This window comes from Fonsecaea nubica (assembly GCF_001646965.1).
Source record: "Fonsecaea nubica strain CBS 269.64 chromosome Unknown Scaff109, whole genome shotgun sequence".
Classification (NCBI taxonomy): domain Eukaryota; kingdom Fungi; phylum Ascomycota; class Eurotiomycetes; order Chaetothyriales; family Herpotrichiellaceae; genus Fonsecaea; species Fonsecaea nubica.
In genome coordinates, this window is record NW_019173782.1 from 1 (window position 1) to 19,618 (window position 19,618).

Sequence of the window (19,618 nt, forward strand, 5' to 3'; positions counted from 1 at the left end):
TCCCCCCGGTTGGGGGGGGTGGGGGGGGGGGGGGGGGGGGGTGGTTCCTGTCTGCCTCTTTTCGGGGGGCCGTAGCGGTAGAATGAGTTCTACAATATCTGATAGACGACTCCTTGCCTACGTAGACTTTGACGAGGTGCATCAAAAGCTCATGTAGTTTGGTCAGCTTTTAGCAATCTCATTTCCCAGCAGGCCTGAGGCTAGAGTGAAGGGTAAAAAGTAATCTGGCTGAGTAGATATATCTCTACAATGCTATCTTCTCTGGACCTTCATTCTGGCCCTATCATACCACGTTGCCAACGAAAACATAAGCTCCACTTCCCTCCCTCGAGCTACTGAAGGACCTATGCTTCCCTGAGCAGTAACAGCTCAATTTCTCAATCATCCCATGCTTTCAAGAAGTTCGCGGCACGGGCCATTTCCTGTCTGATCAGATCAATATGCGCCTGACTTCTCGGTTTGAACACGACGGGAAATTCGGCGGGCGTGTGAGAGATGCCCTCGTGGTAATTGTTGACGTCGATGGGCATGGGCTTCCCCGTGTGCGGATATATCTTGCGATGGATCTCAAAGGCCCATAGAAGCCTCGCGTTCAGGCGCCACTGCGTCCGCTCGGCCAGGTGGATGCCTGGACAGATGCGTCGACCGGCTCCGTAAGCGTAGTGATCACGGCGCTGCCAGTCCGGGCTCCCCGCGTAGCTGTCTGCCATGCGAGGATATTCTAGGAATCTGTCGGGGTTGTACTTTTCCGGGTCTTTGTAACCCTGACGCTCACTCAAGTGTAATGCCCACGTGGGGAGGATGACGGTGGAATCTTTCGGGATCAGCATCCCCTCGAACCAGTCGTCTTGGTTCACCCGGTGTGGTACGCCGAGTGGAAGACTGTAGGGGCTACTATTAGATGGTGAATATTGTATAACAGATGGGGCTCACTTACACGGGATGTATCCTCAACGCTTCTTTGATCAGGCAATTGATGTAAGGGATAGCTTCAAAATCATTGATCGACGGAAGTCTGTGTTGGCACGGTTAGAAGCTGCCCATGCACTCTTTTTGTACTTCACTTTACCTGGTCGTTCCGCATACGGCGTCCAGCTGTTTGCGGGCTTTCTCCTGGAACTCCGGGTAAAGGGCCAGATACATTAGCGAGGTCAGGGTCGCCGACGCTGTCGTGTCGGCTCCTCCCTCGACAATGACTCCCAAAAAGTGGTTGAGTTGCTTGTCGGTGACATCCAAGTCGCTATGTTTGTCGCCGTCCAGGATCGAGTCGATGACCGAGTCTCTCTTGATGCCCTTTTCTCGCCGCATGTTGACCCTCCGTCGGGCCTCTGCCCAAGTGTCGTCCATACATTTATAAGACCCGAGGGCGCGTCTCTTCCACTTGGCGAATCTCTCAGGTATGTATTTCAGGAATGGGAACTCGTCGACCGGCGGATTAGCCCCAGGCTCCAGTGACGCCGAGTAGTTGTCCATTGCGTCGTACACGGCCTGCATTGTTTCATTTAGCCTGCAATATTGAAAAGATTCGGTCGTATCTTACTCGGGCCCAGAAATTGTCCATCGTAGGACCACGATGTCCCCAAACCACTGCGCTGGCAACCGAAGACGTTGTGCGCTTGATGTGAGTGTAATACTCTTCTGGACGATCGAGCATGTTGGCAAGGAGCACAACAGACCTAGATTACAGTCAGACGAGACTTGCTTAGGAGTACAAAAAACGTACTCTGCATCTTGGATATGGCTGACTTTCTCCTCGAGCATCTTGGGCTAAACACAGATCATCATCAGCCAGAGCCCCGTTTCTCACCAGCGTTACATGTCAGATACTGACCGACAAGTTGTGAACAGCCACTTTCCGTTCTGCTCTCCACAGAGGGGTGCTATTCATGAATGCAAAGCTATCCCCGCCCGTAACGAGTGACGGGACATAGCTCTGTGGTCGCTCAGAGTACAAGACTCCCTTCTTGTCCAGGAGATGATGGACTGCCTTTCGATCGAACAGTACTATCACGGTACCGCTGCCGAATTTGAGAGAATAGACCCCGCCATAGGTTTCTCCCCATTCCTTCAGCCTGGCAATACATCTAATTAGCTTGTGTCCTTTTTTCACTCGTCACGGAGCTGCTTGTCTGATTGAACATACTTGAGTCCCATGCCAGTCCGCGGAACCAGGTGTAGATTTCCAAGGATAGGAACAGTGGGTGGGCCTGGCGGCAGTCTTTTGTCTCGTGCCCCGATTCGAGAAATCCGATAGATGATCCAGATGCACAATGCCACCAAGGCCGCCCCAGAGATGGATGTTGGAAGCATCGCCTGAGCACTACTTAGAGTAGCCATGGTGATGGGAAGTGTAGAAAGGAGTGTCTATTTTGATAAATCCTCGAGGTGATTTTCAAAGGTGCTTAGACTCTTCAGGTCTCAATGGCAATGGGCCCTTGTGATGCGTATAAATTAATAGGAGCTTGACGCTGTTGCTCGACATACTTGTATTCGAGAATGCGAATCCTATTGGAGGCCGATCTCGCCATACTTCGGGCCATCTTCGCGCTGAGCCACTTGTTGTGCACAAATCTTGTGCCGGTCAAATCGCTGAACCATAAGGAAAGCCGACAACGTATGACGAAAGCACCATTGAAGGAAACTTGGCGGGCGACGGGATAGTTACGAGCGGAAAATCACCAAGACCATTGTAGCAGCTCGGATCTCCAAATAAAGTATTTGAAACACAGGTTTTTATTGCGTCCTATCTTTTAATGCCACAGTAGATTTGGATAACCATAGAACATGCCTGATTTCTTTGTCCTAGCCCGTGTCGTCGGGTCAGACGGTGCATTTCCAAAGGTACCTGCCCCTAACGACCAGTACTAGAATGATCCATTGACAGTTTTTGCTTCACCATAGTGGAAAGAGAGACTGGTGCCGCTTTGCGAGGTTTCTGCCACGGAGCCATACTCAACATCCTACTACTGGGGTCAGGATGTCGACGGAGAACCAGATACTCTATGGGGTCTGGAAGGGTATGCTCACCCCATCGGGTTCTTCATCCGTCACCCAGCGTCTGAAGTTTTCAAGCGAGAGATGAAGAAGGTGGACGAAGACAAACTTCTTCGACATGTTCAGGGGCTAGGGAGCCCGGATTACGACTTACATTACTACGACATGTATTATGGGTTCTTGAGTCGCCCAGATGACAAGGACAAGGATGCCAAAGACAGTTTTGTTGTGGTTATACACTTTTGGTCGCCGGCAGGCCGTCGCAAGCAGCTTCTGGGCGCCTTGTCCGGGGGAGCCGACCGAGTTCGTGCCTCAGAGAACAGTCCCAATATCACCATCCAAAGTTTTGCGGTCTTGAAGGAATGTCTCGACGTGAACATGGCGAGCCTCTATATCAGGTCAGTACAACTCATCGTAATGGGAGACCAGACGAGACGAGGTTAAGAGTTCTAACTCGGACGTAGATCGAGAAGCAAGCAAGATTGGGAAACGTTCCAATCTTCTGACTTGTTCAAACAAATCTTGGACGATGCGGCCCCTACAAACGAGAAGTCAAAGATTCATCGATCGCAAGCATTCAACGGCCATATTGACCAGCAGCCACCAATTGGACCAGTCTAGGTAGACAGATACAATGCAAGTTGCCAGGCCTATAGTACTTCTTTCTTTCGGGCTCATTCGAATCAGCATTTAGAGGAACATTTGTCACTGCCAGCTGTAGAGGCGGCAGAGGGGCATCATACGCTCGAGCGGTGGTTCTCATTACGATATCGGAGAGACTTCGAGATTCGTCATGGCTGTAATTGTAAGGTGCAATCACTAATTCCCTAATGGTCCCATGAGGGCTGTTCACGTCACATTGTCATGTTTGACACTTGGGAAATTGGACGAGAGTTGCATTTACCTTCCTCGTCCTGACAGTGTACCGAGTAGAACTCACGGACTATCTTCGCACCAAGTCTGCCCTAGTCCGATTTAGATTCTCCAGGACTGGGGTCCGACCGCTATAGATCTACATCCAGACTAGCCGAATCAGGGTCCGGAGGAGCCGTCTACCTTGTGGGGGATTTCCTGGAGACGGGGCCGCCAAACCCACATCAAGGCCGTCCATAATTGACGCAAAACAGACATATAACTCGTGTCCTCCTTGACCAGGGGAATCTCTCAGTTTGACGCCAGAAGTGCCTCGTTCTTCCTCCTCCCCTTTCCCAGAAGTCGAAGTCTCTATCAGCACAATCCTCTCCTGGAACCACAATGACTGGTCATCTTGATGTCCGAGGGCTCAAAGGCCACACGAGTAGGAAGAACATCCTGGTAGGTTGTTTGTCGCAAGTAGTGCGAAGAAGGCTTTCTGACCCCCTGGGATAGCTCATCATTGCCGCGACCTTGGCCAGCTTCAACTATGGCTATTCAAACAATGTCATCGCCGGATCTTTGGCACAGGTTTCGTTTCTCGCAAAGTTCCTGACCGGGTCTAATGCTACCTCGCTCATTGACGCAATCGTCTCGGGGTGATTATCTCCTTTCTGTGCGCGAGGCCACGTTTTTTTCTAACAGGCTTGCTTGGAACAGGTTCTTTGGAGCTGCGCTCATCGGTGGTTTTCTGCAAGCGCCCATCTCCAATCGTTGGGGCCGGAAACGCGCAACCGCAGTTGCGGCCTGCTTTCTCATTTTGGGAAATGCCCTTCAAGCCGGTGCGGTGCACATCGCCATGTTCTTGGTCGGCAGGTACACTGCTGGGTTTGGAGCTGGAATGGTCATCAGCAATACCCCAGTGTATATCAGTGAGATATCCCCTGCACACAGCCGTGGTTTGCTCGTTGGCCTCCAGGGCAATTTTATCGTCTTCGGGTATATCCTTTCCTCCACCGCCGCTCTGGGCTTCCACTTTGTCGAAACAGACTACCAATGGAGGCTTAACTTTGTTATTGCCACGGCCGTTGCTCTTGCACTACTGGCATCTTTGATCACCCTACCGGAGTCTCCCCGGTGGCTCGTGGAGCACGGCCGGCCTGAAGAGGCTGGCGCAATCCTCGACAGTATACACAAGACGGCAGACGACCCTGATGGCACCGTTGCTCATGCCGAGTTGCACCAGATCATCGCACAGGTTCAGGTTGACCAGACCTTGCCCAGCAGCTGGTTGCACATTCTCCGGAGCCCATCTCTCAGGAAACGCCTCATCTGCACTCTTCTGGTCTGGACCATGGCGCAATCGACAGGTATCACTGTGCTGGCCAACCTGACACCACAGCTTTTTGGCGCTCTGGGCTACGGCACCGTCCTTCAGCTCGCCCTCAGCCTGGTGTGGACTGTTTGCCTGTTTATCGGCTGCTTTTTCAACATTTTCCTTGTCGATCGCATTGGCAGAGTGAAATTGATCGGTAAGAAATGTATCTCACCAACAGAAAATGGGACATGGATTGCTAACTCCAACCAGTCGCTGGCGGATGGGGCATGGCAATTCTGCTCGCCTGTGAAGCCGCGTTACAGGCGCACTACCTTGATGGCAGTAATCTAGCCGGTACAAAGGCTGCAGTAGCAATCTACTTTATCATGGCATGGTGGTTTACTTCCACACTGGAGTGCACTGGCTATGTCTATGGCTGTGAAATCTGGCCAACACACCTCCGAAGTAAAGGATCTGCCATCTCCTACTTCGGCTTCTACATCTTTTCCATCTGGTCCACGGCACCAGCTGCCCAGGCATTTGCGTCGATTGGATGGAAATACTACATGGTTTTCATTGCCGTGACAGTCGCTCTGGTTGTCCCGTGCATGTTCTACCTGCCGGAGGTGAGTCTCTCCCCTTTCTTCGCACACGATGGCAGACCTTACTGAATGTTACCCTAGACTTCTGGAATCTCGCTGGAGGATCTTGGTGGTTTGTTCGGTGATACTGTGGCCCTGGACTTTGAACACGCGATGGAAGAAGAACTGAAACATGGCAATGGTATAACCCATGCAGAGACGGCGACACCAGAAGAGATTGCGGTTCAGGCAAAAGGATCCCCAGCAGACATGTAGATCTGCACAAGTTCAACCAATTCGAAGGAATGGCATCTGAAACCTCTACAAATGCACCACTGAAACCTCGGCGATGCGCTCTGAGCAAGATGGCATCTTCTCAACTCAGCGCAAGGAACACTACAACACTGAATGGTCATATACCAGTACAGTCATGGCTTTTTTAGACTCTATATCATTTACATATCGCACCCGAATTCAGCTTTTGTGAACCAGACAAACTTCTCAAGTTGCGATCAATCTCTACACCTGCGCCATGTCTATCTATATTGTGTTGTCAAATGTACATCGTTGTCTCATGTCTCATTCTCAACAGCACACAATGCTACGCCGGGACCTGAGAAAAGCTTTACATGGCCCATTGATCAAACTGTGGCTTCACCGAGCAACGAAGTGAGCATGCCAGAACTAGCAATGCGACCAACCATCATCTTCGACCCCTCCCTGATCTTCGCCCAATCGCCATAGACGTCTCGGCGTCTTCCCCATTTTTTCACGTGACTAGCGTAGCCGCTTTCGGCAAAACAACCTGTGGGGCCGCAGCAATAGTTGCCAAGTCTTACTCCATCCGGAGTACCTCCGCTTTGGACCATCCATCCATCCATATGAATAGAAAAAAGGGTGAATCGTTCTCTTCGCCAACGGCGGTAAATCTCCCAGTTGACCCCCTTGCTTTTCCGAGGCCCGTGATGGTCATGGCTTTACCCCCATACCCATCCCCATTCGTATCCGCATCGGCGTACAATAACACCTGTGGAAGCGTACCGAAGTCTGTGCGAAGAATGCATGCCAGCCTTGGGGCTTCCAGTGGTCCATCCCTGTGTCCGGAGTGTGCACAGACAGCATGGGCCACACCGGCAGCAAAAGCCTCTGAAGCGTCTGCCGGACGAGTGGCCGCCGTATTATGGGATTGTGATCCATCCAGTGCGTGAGGTCTTGACGGTCGTGAGGTCTTGACGGTCGTGAGGTCTTGACGGTCGTGAGGTCTTGACGGTCGTGAGGTCTTGACGGTCGTGAGGTCTTGACGGTCGTGAGCTCTGACTGACTGACTGTAGCCAATGGCGTAAACTTGATTCTAGTACCCCCAGCAAGTACTTGGTAGCCACCGGGGGTTGATTTGTATATGTCGGACAGAACAGGCGCCTGGATTGACCGAATTGGTCGTTCGTTGCCCTTTTCTGCCAACTCACCTCGTTTTAAGAACGCCTTGTATCCCTCCACGAAAGTCAAGCGATGGGCGGCTCCTCACGAGGCTGTCCATGGGAGCTTGTCGCTGACCTCATATGCTGCATCCTTTGTCACCGGTATCACGCTTCCAGTGTGGAAGGGGGCACTCTACCCGCCAATCTGAACTATCACTATCACCCTTCACGATCTTGTGTCGAATTAAGTAGAAAATGCCCCATCTACCGAGGCAGGTCTAGGACGTCAGGACCCGGATTAATTTTGGCTAATCCGCGGATATATTGAACCTCCCCTCATCTACTTCACTTCCCGGCAATTCCAAACTCTGGAATATCCTCCATCTCCTTCCCATGCGCCAATCGAATGATGTACTTGACTTGATCCAGGGTGCTGCTGGCCAAGAAGGGAGTCTCGTCCTTGCCGCAGACCTTGTCCCAGTCCGCGAGGAAACCCTCGGGGGTTTCGGAGATTTTGCCAGGAAAAGTCGCCAGCGTCTCGCGTGCGGCCCGGTTGGCGCTGGCGGAGAAGACCTCGCCGGATGATGGGCACTCATCTGAGCAGAGAGCGATGACGAACGGGACGACACCCTATTTTTTTTTGGGTAAGTGGTAGTCAGTATGGCGGTTTCTGTCTCCGAGGGAAGAATGAAAGAGAAGATGACGAACCTCGGGAGGAAAGTATGTGCGAGTGATCTTCTTGGTGCCTTCGGACAAATCTCCCATGCGAGACGCCGCCGACGGCATGACACAGTTGATCTTGATCCCGTCTCTCTCCGACCACCTGCCCAGTTCCCGCGTGATTGCAAAGACGGCACCCTTGGACGCGCCGTACGCGCAGTCCCCCCCTGCGCCGAAGCCGTAGATCGCATTCGACGACACGTTCACGATCCTGCCGTATCGCTGTTTCGCCATGACCGAATACGCCGCGCTGGTGACCATGGTCGTGCCGAGGACTGAAATCTCCAGGACGCGCATGAACGCGGCCGCGTCGACGTCGTCGTGCGAGCTCATTTTGCCCGTGATGCCCGCGTTGTTGATCAGGATGTGCACCCCGCCGAATTCCTTGACGGCCGTCTGGACAATGTCTTTGGCGTCTTTGGACACGTCGCCGTTGTGCGCGACGGCGACGCCGCCGGCAGCCGTGATCTCGTCCACCACGGCTTGTGCTCGAGTGATGGCTCCGGCTTGTCCTTGAAGGTCGCCGCCGTAGTCGTTCACCAGCACTTTGGCTCCCCTGGCCGCCAGGGCGAGGGCGTACAGTCGACCTAGGCCAAGACCCGCGCCCGTGACAATCGCTACTTTGCCCTGTACTGACATGATTTCCCGTGATACAGACCTTTGAACGAGAACCAAAAGGGCCTTTGGACTACTTCTCTGTGTCGCCTTTCATGTCATGGATATTCGTTCGCTAATAGATGTTTCTTGGGCAGATTAGCGACGCTATACCTGAAGAAACTTGGGGTCAATAGTGGACTTGTGGAGCCAGTGATGCTGGACACCGAAGATGGTCCGGTCCGGGGAAAACGTCACGGCAGTCACTCTCTGTTGAGTCCGAACGTCTAGAATTTCGTATGTCTTGACATGAAAATTGTTCGAAGCTAACCCCTCCGCCTACAGTGTACTCTGACGCTACTCACCATCGGCGAAACACTAGTCGTATTGACTCAAAAAGTCCAATGCACCAGTCAGCTCCCGTCTAATCACCTCGCCGTGGACTTCACTCCGAGGCTTGACCGACACTTCAAACTCCAAAGGCCGCACCAGATTCGACGAGGTGTAGGCGTTGACGTCGAGTGGCTTCTCGGGGATCTCTTCGAACTCGAAAGCCCAGAGTAATTTGGCCGTGACACGCCACATACTTCGTTCAGCCAGGTGAATGCCCGGACACATGCGGCGACCTGCTCCATATCCGTAGTGGTGTAAACTTGAAAGGGTTAGCCGGGTCGGAAAGAACAGCTGAGAGACGATAAAACTTATCTCGTCCTTGCCAGTCAGGGCCCACGGCGTAGTCACTTGCCAACTTTGTGTGGTTTTTGAATCGATCCGGATTGAAACGGTCATGGTCAGGAAACTCGTCGTCACTCTGGTGAATGGCCCAAGCGGCGAGCCAGACCGTGCTGTCTTTGGGGAAAAACATGCCCTCGTACCAGTCGTCTGAAAGACATGAGTATTGATGTTTCTCGTGCGGTGACTTCCTTTGCTACTCACCTTTGGCCAGTCGATGCGGAATTCCAAGATCAGATCTGTCGCGCAGGGAACGTTAGTACTCGGTACCTTGGCTAGAGGCATCGACTCATCATGATGGAGAGAAAAGACTGACGTTGGGCGCCATCTGAGGGCCTCTTTGATGATGCAGTTGATATAGGGTAATTTGTCAAAGTCGGAAAACAGTGGTGTTCGCTCGGTCCCACAAACCGCATCCAGTTCTTTTCTTGCCTTGATTTGAACCTCGGGAAACTTGGTCACGGCCAGGATGATTGTCAAAAGCATGTTTGCGGTAGCTAATTGTTGCGGTATTGTCAGCTCACAGTCCCAATCTCCTATTTGAAAACGGAGAACGCACTGTCTGCTCCAGCCTCGAGTAATTCACCAAACAAGTTGTTGAACGCGTACTGCGACATGGGCCATCCGTCCTTCTCGTACTGCGCCAGCTTGACATCGATCATCGAGTCACGAATGTCTCCTCTTTGACGCCGATCCTCTACCATCTGCCGCGCCCTGGACCACGTCGAGTCCATCAGCCCCCTGACGTGAATCGCCCTCTTTTTCCACTTTCCAGGAAGGTACCACAGAAAGGGCAGCTGTTCGACCGGGGGGTTTGCACCAGGCTCTATAGCGTCAAGCCACTAAAAAAAAAAGGCGTCAACTCGTGTGAATAGGTCTCGTTCAAAAGTGATATGCCCCTTACCTGATCAACGAACGAATAAAAGTCCTTGTAAAAGAACGAGTCGAAATCTTTGGCCCGGAATCCCCAAGCCAGGATGGCCGCCACGGATGAGGCGTAGAGACGAGCGTAGTCGAACGCCTGGTTCGGATGTTGGACGAGGTTGTGCATGAACAAAATTGACCTAGGGGTGGCTGATCAGTCGACTACATTTCTCAGGTCCAAACCACCACCATAATCATACTCTGCCTCTTGAACTTTGAAATGCTTCTTGTCGAGATTCTGAGGATTGAGGTTTCTGGTAATGACGGAGCGTTTTTCTCTCCAGCCAGGGGTGGCTTGCTCAAAGGTCATGTGGCATCCTCGACTCATGAATGTCGGTACGGCGAGGTATGGTCTTTCCGAGTAGATGCTGCCTTTCTGGTCGAGAAGCGAGTAGATGGCCTTGCGATCTGCCAAAACGATCATGGTCGAGTTGAAGACTTTGAGCGAGTATATTTTGCCATATTCTTGAGCCCATTCGTGGAACCTGAGGGGGGACAGTAGTGTGTTAGCCATGTTAGCTATCTAGCTGAAATTCATGTCGTATGTTATCGGTGCAACGAACTTCTTGCCCAAACCTGTCAGTGGGATTTGATGAGCATTTCCCAGGATCGGTACAGTCGGTGGTCCTGGCGGAAGTCTACGGTCTCGTCGACCGATTCTTAGCAACCTCCATACCCCGAGAACGAGGACTGCAGCGATGGCTAGACGCAAATAACCAGTCATGATGATGGCAATTTGACCGTGACGCAAATGTCTTTTTGATCCGAGATGACCCTGTTTGAGCTTGTCCGAAGGGGTAGACCTGGGAATAGTTATATCTGCACGCCAGCGACTGGGAAGGAAAGTGGGCTCGGTCGAATTTACACGAGAGCGGAGATAGTCCGGAGTGCTTTCATTGACTGACCCTACTACAAGTACTATGCGAGGATTGACTCCCTCGAGTCGTTGCCATCTCACGACAAGTCCAATGGACGGACTGGGTCCACAGGTCCAGTACATGCTTCCCCAGTCGCGGCCGCAGTCTTGCCACTGTCGCATAGAATCATCTGACCGTTGATGGATGAAGACAGTCCTGAAGCCAAGAACAATTGCACATTGGCAATCTCATCTGGATCTTGAAGTCGGTTGTAATAGTACTCGGGCTTCTTCAACAGCCCTGCTCGGTCAAAAAACCACATGTGATTCTGCTTCAGTTGCTCCTCGTCCTCTCCGCTCTGGTATTCACCTTGCTCGGCCTTTTGAGAATTGGTCAAGATGCCACTCTTGGTGAAGCCCGGAGCCACCCCATTTACACGAATGTTACTCGATGACAATTGAACCGAAGCAGCGCTGACCAGACCGTGCAAGGCAGTTTTGGCGATGGCTATCACAGGTGCATTGCAGTCAGATGCCCATTCACAAAATCCCATCTGCCGCATTTTCACTCACCGTATGGTAAATCGCTATATGAGCCGAGAAACCCAGCACACGAACCGGTGACGACAAAGACACCTCCTGGCCGAGGCTTTTCCTTGGATGTCAGCATCATAGCTTGACTGCCATATTTGATACCGAGAAAAGCTCCACGGGTCATGACATTGACTTGACGATCGTAGTGAGTCATCTCGGTGTCGTTAAGGCTCCTAGGAGGGCAGAAAAGAAATGGATCAGTGATGCTGCTGCGAAAAGTGACCTGAGTACTCATTACCGGTAGTTGGCAAAGCCAGCATTCGCAATGTAGAAATCAAAGCGACCGTGAGTCTTGGTGATGTCCTTGACGACAGCCACGGTCTGCTCCTCGCTCGACACGTCGAGCTGTTTTCCCTGGATCATTGACGTGTATCCGGCCTTTTTGCATTCTTCCCGTAGGGACTCGACGGCACTGAGGTTCAAGTCGCACGCGTAGATGGCTCTGGCTCCCGCCGAGGCAAACTTCTTGACACATTCTCTCCCGATCCCATAGGGAGTTCCAGCTCCAGTGATCAATCCGACCTGACCCTCGAGTAATCCGGAATTAGACGACATGACCAGTCTTGGGGTATCTAGTTGGTCGTCGAAAGTTGCCGGAAGAAACAGCCCTTTATACCGAGAACTTGATAGTATCTCGAGCTCTGAAGAGGTCTTTTGTAGTTTTGCCAAGTTGGCATTGTATCAGAATCAACTGTCCGGACAAACTCACTACGACGCGCAATAATAGGGCGCCATGTTCCCCGAAGTGAAGTGGCTCTCCACCCCGAAAGAACCTGGCCGAAGATACGCAGCGGAATTACTATGTATATATTTTATATATTTGTGCACACGGTATATCATTGGCCCAAAAAAACACTAGTCAGGATGGTATCGATAGAATTTTGTATACCTAGATATGTTTGACTCGACCTCCTCCCTCCGGCTTCTGTTATGTCGCACCAAAGACTCCTTTCGTATCTTTGCCCTGGGCCCAGATCTTCTTCAACCACATGTGTGAAATCCTCCACCCCTTTGCCGTCCGTTGGAACTCGAATCGATAAGGCCCGCCAAAGGCGTAGTGGATTTCCGGCTTTGATGTGTCGGGAGTCGCACAGAACCAGAGATATGCGGTCCCCGTTGCCCGGTCTGAACCATCCACCGCAAACTCCATATTGGTCATGGTGTGCTGCAGTCCGTCGAAGACCTGTTCGGCGCTGGCTGTTTTGGCAATGTTTTCCTTGCCGACGACGTCGCCCCAGGACTCGAAGGTCATGATGGCACCATCGTCAATGTATGTATCGGCGTAGCCCTTCCAGTCTTTGGCGTCGGCAATTGTACAGTATCGATTGAGAAGTGTTTGGAGCTGCTGCCTGTCCTCGAGGATCTTGAGGCGGCTTTCGAGTCGTGCTATCATGTCACTTTGGTCAGCCATGGCCGAATGGATTTTTCGAGGACAATGGGGTTTTTGGGTTGGTTGACAAGGTGTGAATGTGACTGTGGCTTTTTCCCTAGTTTTCACTTTTCCAACCACGCGGTCTCATAATTCAATATATCTTCCACGACGACTTGGAGATTGGTTTTCGAGCCGAGGCGCACGCATGGGGGATGAGACGAGAAGTTCCCAATTGTGCGTCTCCCGAACCACATACTCGCACTGGGTACATACATGTCAACGACCGAAGTCATTCCGACTCGAAATTTCGGTCCTCCACACAAGGATTCTCAAAGCTTGAACTGCCGTCCCTGACTCGGTCCTGCTTCTCGACTTTTGAGAATTCGATTCGGACAAACTCTGCCGAGTATGGGGGTTGGTCTCGAGTTTCAGTTGGTGGCCGACAGCCTAAGGGGCATAGGTTTGGCATACCATGTTTTATTTCAGACACTAATATTTTTGATGGACAGAGCTTTCGTTCAACACCATAATACACATCTAGATTGGGTACAATGGGGATACAAGGCAAAGTGTTTGCCGTCACTGGCGCTGGTTCAGGAATTGGAAGAGCCACCGCCATCCGGCTCGCAGAACTGGGGGCCATTGGCATCGCCATCAGTGACCTAGACCAGCCTGGCCTGATCGAGACGCAAAAGTTATGTATGCTCTTGTATGCTCACCCCGTGGTGTTTTTGCATTGCTGATTGACGAGCGTCAAGGTAGCCAATACTCAGCAGCAGAAGTCACGACCACCAGAGTCGATGCCAGCAATGCCGAACAGGTTGACTCGTGGCTCAAGGACACAGTAAAGCGCTTCGAAAGGCTTGATGGAGCAGCAAACATTGCAGGTATTGCAGGTGGGGACGGTCAAAGCACCGAGTCCATTGTACGTTTAATGAATCTCTTGCGAAGCCTTGATTGCTATACTAACGTGTCGGACAGGACCAAGCAGCATGGGACAAAATGTTGGCGGTCAACCTCACCGGCGTGATGGTCTGTATGAGGGCCGAACTCCCGCATCTTACCAGGCCAGGAGGGTCCATCGTCAACGTTTCGAGTACTTCGGGCCTGCGAGGTCTACCCAACAATGCAGCATACGCAGCGAGCAAGTTTGGTGTACTCGGCTTGACCGAATCTACGGCGGCGGAATACGGCAAGCAGGGAATCAGAGTCAATGCAGTTCTACCGTATGTGCCTCGTCTTTGTGTCCCCAATCGTGCAAGACAAGTCTAATAACCATGTGTCGCAGAGGCCCTATCGACACCAAGATCTTTCGTGAAGGTGAAGCAAAGGGACTTTTCAATGCCGATGTCGTGAGTGCCGGCACTTTGATGGGCCGTATGGGTCGAGCAGAAGAAGTGGCCAAAGTCATTGCCTTCTTGCTGAGCGATGATGCCTCGTATGTGACGGGTGGTGAGGAATACTTTTCTTTTTCTACTTGGACCATTACTGATGACGGCCACAGCACGGTGGACAGTCGACGGCGGGTATTCGGCATGCGGTTTCTACAGGGCAGGTTGAGGAGGTGCAGAAGACAATGAGATGGAGATGACTTCTCAAGCATGACACTGTACACGGCGTGTTCAATGACTATACCCAATAGTAGATCCTTGAGCCCGTCAGTATCTGAGACAACTCCTTTTCCTAGTATTTGCGCCATGTAGTTCTCTTCTCGCCGCTACAACTACACTACACAGCCACATGTTTCATGTCACGGATCATGTCATGTACTAGTCAAACGTGATGACAGCTCGACCAATCAGTCTCCCATCTCGCAGTGCCTGGTACGCCTCCGGAATCTTGTCGAATGAGAAGCGGTCGACGTCGATCCTGAGCTTGCCGATCGAAGCAAGATAGCACACCTCCTCCAGATCTCTGCGTGTCGATCCTAAGCCGATTGCAAACTCGCAGCTCGTGGCGATCTTGTTCCACCCAACCTCGACCGAGCCCATGTCCATGCCCACCAGCACCACTCGACCCTGTGGCCTGGACAGTTCCATGGACATCTTCAACGTCGAGTTATTTCCCACAAAGTCGAGAATAGCGTCGATTCCCTTGCCGCCCGTTTCATCCAGAATTTCCTGGGTGGCATGCGGCCCAGCCTTGAACACACGTTTGGCTCCCAGATCTCGAGCAATCTGGATGCGGCTCTCGTTGGCATCGACCCCGTACACCTTGACCCCCATTAACAGCAGAAGAAACTGGAGTGCGTACGATCCCAGTCCTCCACACCCGATGACCAGCGCCGATGATCCTGGGCGCAGACGTTCCTTGATCGTCCCCACAGCGTGGTATGCCGTCACCCCGGCGTCGGTCAGTGGCGCGTACTTGACGGGATCCTCGTCACCAATGCTCACGAGCTGGTCGCGGGGGCAGATCATAAACTCTGCCAGACCGCCGTCGAAGCCAGCGCCCCGGGTTATCTCAATCGCTCCACGCTTGTATGTTTGGCAGTGTTGCTCGACGCCCCGGATGCAAAATTCGCAGTGCGAGCAGTGCGGCATGTGGCGGACGGCGACCCCCTCGCCCACCTTCAAGTCGGTCACACCCTCTCCCAGCACCTCAATTACCCCGGCGTTCTCATGCCCCAACGTGTAGGGAGCATCGACAGCTGACGCATATGGATCTGAGCCCGGTAACGAGTCGACCATGTCGAGGTCTGACCGACAGAGGCCCGCGGCTTTCATCCGGATGAGTACTTCTCCCTCTTTAGGTGAGGGAATCGGCACTTCACAGTACTGCCCGGGTTTACCGTATTCCACCAGGCGGAAAGCCCTCATCGTTTTGCCAGGCATTTTTGTTGTTTGTTTGTTAGATTTTTCAGAGAGGTTTCTGCTTATGTTTATGAAGGGGTTTCACTCTGTTTGTGTAAGAATTCAACGTAATATAGAGATGTAAGTGGAAACTTGTATATCAACCTCAAGTTCCGAGGGAAGGCTACAAAGTGGTTTATCTCGTCCCTGTGTCGATCCCATGCCATGGACTCCACCAAGATGTGCACATGTCGGTATTGAAATCCTAGTCAAAGAGTACAGAACAACAGCCGTACCATTCATTACCCATGGTCTAAACAAAGATGCTAGAAAGAGTGCCGAAATTCGTCCCGCCATCTGGGTTCACGAAGCAAAGATCCACTCCCTCAGAAGAAAGATTCGACAGCTCCAATAATCAAGCCAATTCCCCATCTGATCAAGAAAGAGAGCAAATGGAAAGAGCGGGAAGGACAAGGCGCTGGTGACTGCCTGACTGCCTACGTCTACTAGGGCCGAAGTTGGAGCGAAGTCTTTCCGCCAATGAGCGTCGACAAGATGTAATTAATTCTGTCCCCTGTTCGCCTGCGCTCCATCTCCCATCGTCTGCCGCATCCCAGATTGGTCGAGTCGGCCAGAATCCACCATGCATCTATACCCCGCCATCTTTTGCCGTCTGGCCCGGAATGACCCCCGGTGTCAGAGAGAGAGAGAGAATCTGAGATTGGAAAGCTGGGGACCCCAGCGATCGCTCAAGATGTGCCACTTCAACACGCCCCCCCACAGATTCTAGCGCTGATTCTCGTGCAGTTCTCCTTTCTTTCAAATCATCTCATCGATTTGACCATACTATACACACAGTGCAGCCTCTTCCCTTGGATGCCACACCATGGCCTCATTCCCTACATACGGAACCACCGCGGGCTCAGGGTCTTCTGTATCGAACATTGCATGCTGCTCGTGCCGGCGGAGAAAGGTCAAGTGTACGCGGGAAATCCCTCAGTGCGGAATTTGTCTGCAAACAAATCAGGCCTGCGAATATCCCGCCAGTTCAACTCGGCCAGGCCCAAAAATCGGAAGCACTCAGCAGGCGCGAAAGCGCAAACATGGTTCGATTGTTGAGGAGCAGCAGGAACAAGAGTCTGCGACGGACAGGATGCATGGTGGCCAGGCTACGCAGCCCGAACAGTCTGGACACGCTCAGGAGAAACATGCCCAGCAACCAGCTCTCCGACTGACACCGCCATCAGAACACCAGCAGACGCGCCTGCTACCACAACCACAACCGCAAACGTCGCAACAGCCGAATTCCCCTTCATCCGTGTTGCATGCGCAATCCCATCAACCAGAGCTGCAGCCTCGTCGCACATCAATGCCATCGCACATGCTGCCTCTTCCTCAACCATCGGGGATGCCATTGGCGGCCACACTCTATCAAGCTTCATCGCCGTCGACTTCAGTGTCAAGCGGATTGTCTCGGCGTTCACACGATATCCAGTCGCTCTCGTTTATCATGCACCCCTCGCACGAACGACTGGCCGAGGATTCATTGACTGACCCCAAAGTCGTCGTGGATGACAGCTTAAGCGGGCAATCGACCCTCGAGTCCACCTGCCACGCGCTCGGTCTAGCGCAGGATGATTTGCAGACGCTGTAAGCTCCTCCTGTTCTCGTGCGCACGTCAAGGTATCGTTTCTAATGTTGAAATACCCAGGGTCGACGAATTTTTCGACACCTTCCCATCTTTCCAGCTCTTCCACCGCCCCACCTTTTGGGACAAGCTGCAACAGATCAAGAGCAAAAACGAGCTTAACGCTCTTGTCGCCGCAATCCTCATCTTCGCCTTCCGAGATCAGGACGCCGGCCACGACCCCTGTATAGCGGCGGCAGCGGCCCTCATCAACCTCGATTCGACCAAGGACTTGTCCCAACACTTTGGAAATTTGGCCGAGCAGTTTGTTGAACGAGCCATGCTCGAGTATAGCGAACAAGGAGTGCCATTGTCGCTTCTGCAAGCCATGATTCTGATCAACCATTGGCAGCTGATCAGGTCAGTTCGAGGAAAGTCGTGGCGATATTTGGGCGTTTGTATTCGCTGCGCCTACGAAATGAATCTCCACGCGGTCGACAAAGGCGTAGAACCGCACGACAAGATCGAGGACGTCGACCAATGGCGTGACGATGAAGAAAAGCGGCGGGCATGGTGGGCAATATGGGAGATGGACGTTTTTGCAAGCGTAGTGCGCCGCTGTCCCACGGGCATTGACTGGTCTTGCAACGACACATTTCTCCCGGCGCCCGACAAGAACTGGTTTTTGAACGAGCCACAAGAAAGCTGCTACCTGGACCTGGACATCGTCCACCGATGGAAGAAGTTGAGATCATCAGGGAACAAGTCGTACAAAGCGTGGTTCCTTGTGGTTGACAGCATCGTCAAGGACGCGCAGAATGTGACCCAAGGGGACGACAATCATCTTCACCCGATCAAAGCTCTCGAGAAATCCCGACAGGCCAAGTACTCCGACCCAACGCAGTTCCAACTGGACCAGAATCGTCGAGTCCGAGAAGCGCGTGAAGGCTATAACAAGGTCAGCACTCTTCACAACGTGCTGGAATGCGTCGTCGAAATGATGCCTGCCGAGCTTCGATACCGGAATCAATTTCTCAATTTCTCTCCTCGGGATTCCGAGTCCCCTGCCACGTCGACACGCCTACTACACCAAGAAATTTACACCATGCATATGGTGGTGCAGCTAGCCCGGCTAATGATCTACAAATACTTTGTCTTTCGAGGTCAAATGAGCTGGATCCACCTCGAGACAGAACTCGCCAAATTCAAGGAACATGCCGAGAGCGGACTTGCACCGCAGAGACAATTTGGTAGCACGGCACCTAACAATGCCGCGAGACAGTGCTTTGTCCTGTATCTCCAGGCATCTCAGAGTGTTGTCAATATCATCCAGCGGACTCCCAGGGACCACTACAAGTTTGTGAATCCATTTTTGGCCAACACAATATGGCTTGCGACTGCGGTTCAGATTCTGAAGCGCGAATTGTTACAAACCGACAACTCGGAAAAGCAATTGACGGCATCCAATGCGGAGTTGCTCCGGATGACATACCTCCAGTTCGAAAGCTACTGGGGCATATCAAGCATGCTGGAGAAGAACCTCTCTGCGCTAGAAGTCGAGCTGAATAACACTCGGGACAGCGCGCGCAAGACGAGGTCCATCGAAAGAGACGTGGAACTGTCACCACGGCCATCTGTAGCACCATTGTCAAACTTTGGAGGACATATCCCTTATGATGGTCCGCATCAGTGGCGTGGGCCTGGCATAGACGCCAGTCGACGTCGTCCCTCTCAAGCGCGGCCCGCTTCTTCCAATCGTGAAATCCCTTCACAGACGCTCACGCCCCCGATATCTGCTCGAGACAATGCACCTGATCAGGCGGGCACTGCGGCGTTGCACGAATCTTCTCATGAAGTCCACCACCGGAACAACAACAACGCCGCCACGATCATGACACAGCGCGTACACACCCCATCTTCAGAGAATGGTCGGTCCATATTGCGTGACCCGAGGCGTTCGGACCAGAACGCAGCCGGCCCGATACCGAGCACAACCTTTGCACCAGACAGTCAGTCGGCCAGCTATCATGTCCAAGCCAGCAGAAGCCTTGAGCAAGATCCGTTCCTGACCGGCATACAAAATGATGCCATGATCTCGAATTCGCCAGGTCTCTTCAATTCGTTCAATTCCTTCTTTTCCCTTTATGACAGTGGCGCCACGTCCATGGGAGGTGCCGGCGAATTATCTGGCACTCTGGACAGCATGCTGTCTGGCACCTTTGTGTAAGCCGTCGTCGTTCAATC

The 19,618-nt window shown here is 52.4% G+C and overlaps 8 protein-coding genes across 8 annotated transcripts; 4 read left to right on the forward strand and 4 right to left on the reverse strand.

The window, feature by feature from the left end:
- Positions 1-377: 377 nt before the first annotated feature.
- Positions 378-2,337, reverse strand: AYO20_10337 (hypothetical protein; the record flags this gene model as incomplete). The annotated part of the gene is made up of 7 exons (XM_022648595.1): positions 378-882; positions 938-1,015; positions 1,070-1,488; positions 1,541-1,676; positions 1,724-1,767; positions 1,832-2,072; positions 2,144-2,337. 7 exons carry the CDS (start codon positions 2,335-2,337, stop codon positions 378-380), a joined length of 1,617 nt encoding a protein of 538 aa, XP_022495388.1.
- Positions 2,338-2,784: 447 nt separating this feature from the next.
- AYO20_10338 (hypothetical protein) lies at positions 2,785-3,615 on the forward strand (the record flags this gene model as incomplete). Its single annotated transcript, XM_022648596.1, has 3 exons — positions 2,785-2,841; positions 2,902-3,392; positions 3,459-3,615. 3 exons carry the CDS (start codon positions 2,785-2,787, stop codon positions 3,613-3,615), a joined length of 705 nt encoding a protein of 234 aa, XP_022495389.1.
- A 633-nt stretch (positions 3,616-4,248) lies between these two features.
- On the forward strand, positions 4,249-6,021 carry AYO20_10339 (hypothetical protein; the record flags this gene model as incomplete). The annotated part of the gene is made up of 5 exons (XM_022648597.1): positions 4,249-4,308; positions 4,363-4,505; positions 4,567-5,378; positions 5,435-5,790; positions 5,848-6,021. The coding sequence occupies 5 exons, from the start codon at positions 4,249-4,251 to the stop codon at positions 6,019-6,021; spliced, it is 1,545 nt and encodes a 514-aa protein (XP_022495390.1).
- Positions 6,022-7,508: 1,487 nt separating this feature from the next.
- AYO20_10340 (hypothetical protein) lies at positions 7,509-12,138 on the reverse strand (the record flags this gene model as incomplete). The annotated part of the gene is made up of 15 exons (XM_022648598.1): positions 7,509-7,793; positions 7,872-8,579; positions 8,652-8,764; positions 8,843-8,855; positions 8,910-9,129; positions 9,179-9,359; positions 9,414-9,448; positions 9,526-9,706; positions 9,769-10,051; positions 10,114-10,273; positions 10,334-10,618; positions 10,697-10,936; positions 11,092-11,497; positions 11,563-11,756; positions 11,822-12,138. The coding sequence occupies 15 exons, from the start codon at positions 12,136-12,138 to the stop codon at positions 7,509-7,511; spliced, it is 3,621 nt and encodes a 1,206-aa protein (XP_022495391.1).
- A 373-nt stretch (positions 12,139-12,511) lies between these two features.
- AYO20_10341 (hypothetical protein) lies at positions 12,512-12,994 on the reverse strand (the record flags this gene model as incomplete). Its single annotated transcript, XM_022648599.1, has 1 exon — positions 12,512-12,994. The coding sequence occupies one exon, from the start codon at positions 12,992-12,994 to the stop codon at positions 12,512-12,514; it is 483 nt and encodes a 160-aa protein (XP_022495392.1).
- Positions 12,995-13,506: 512 nt separating this feature from the next.
- On the forward strand, positions 13,507-14,515 carry AYO20_10342 (hypothetical protein; the record flags this gene model as incomplete). The annotated part of the gene is made up of 5 exons (XM_022648600.1): positions 13,507-13,654; positions 13,714-13,880; positions 13,937-14,181; positions 14,244-14,407; positions 14,460-14,515. The coding sequence occupies 5 exons, from the start codon at positions 13,507-13,509 to the stop codon at positions 14,513-14,515; spliced, it is 780 nt and encodes a 259-aa protein (XP_022495393.1).
- A 209-nt stretch (positions 14,516-14,724) lies between these two features.
- On the reverse strand, positions 14,725-15,789 carry AYO20_10343 (hypothetical protein; the record flags this gene model as incomplete). The annotated part of the gene is made up of 1 exon (XM_022648601.1): positions 14,725-15,789. One exon carries the CDS (start codon positions 15,787-15,789, stop codon positions 14,725-14,727), a length of 1,065 nt encoding a protein of 354 aa, XP_022495394.1.
- An 844-nt stretch (positions 15,790-16,633) lies between these two features.
- AYO20_10344 (hypothetical protein) lies at positions 16,634-19,601 on the forward strand (the record flags this gene model as incomplete). Its single annotated transcript, XM_022648602.1, has 2 exons — positions 16,634-17,397; positions 17,459-19,601. The coding sequence occupies 2 exons, from the start codon at positions 16,634-16,636 to the stop codon at positions 19,599-19,601; spliced, it is 2,907 nt and encodes a 968-aa protein (XP_022495395.1).
- Positions 19,602-19,618: the final 17 nt, after the last annotated feature.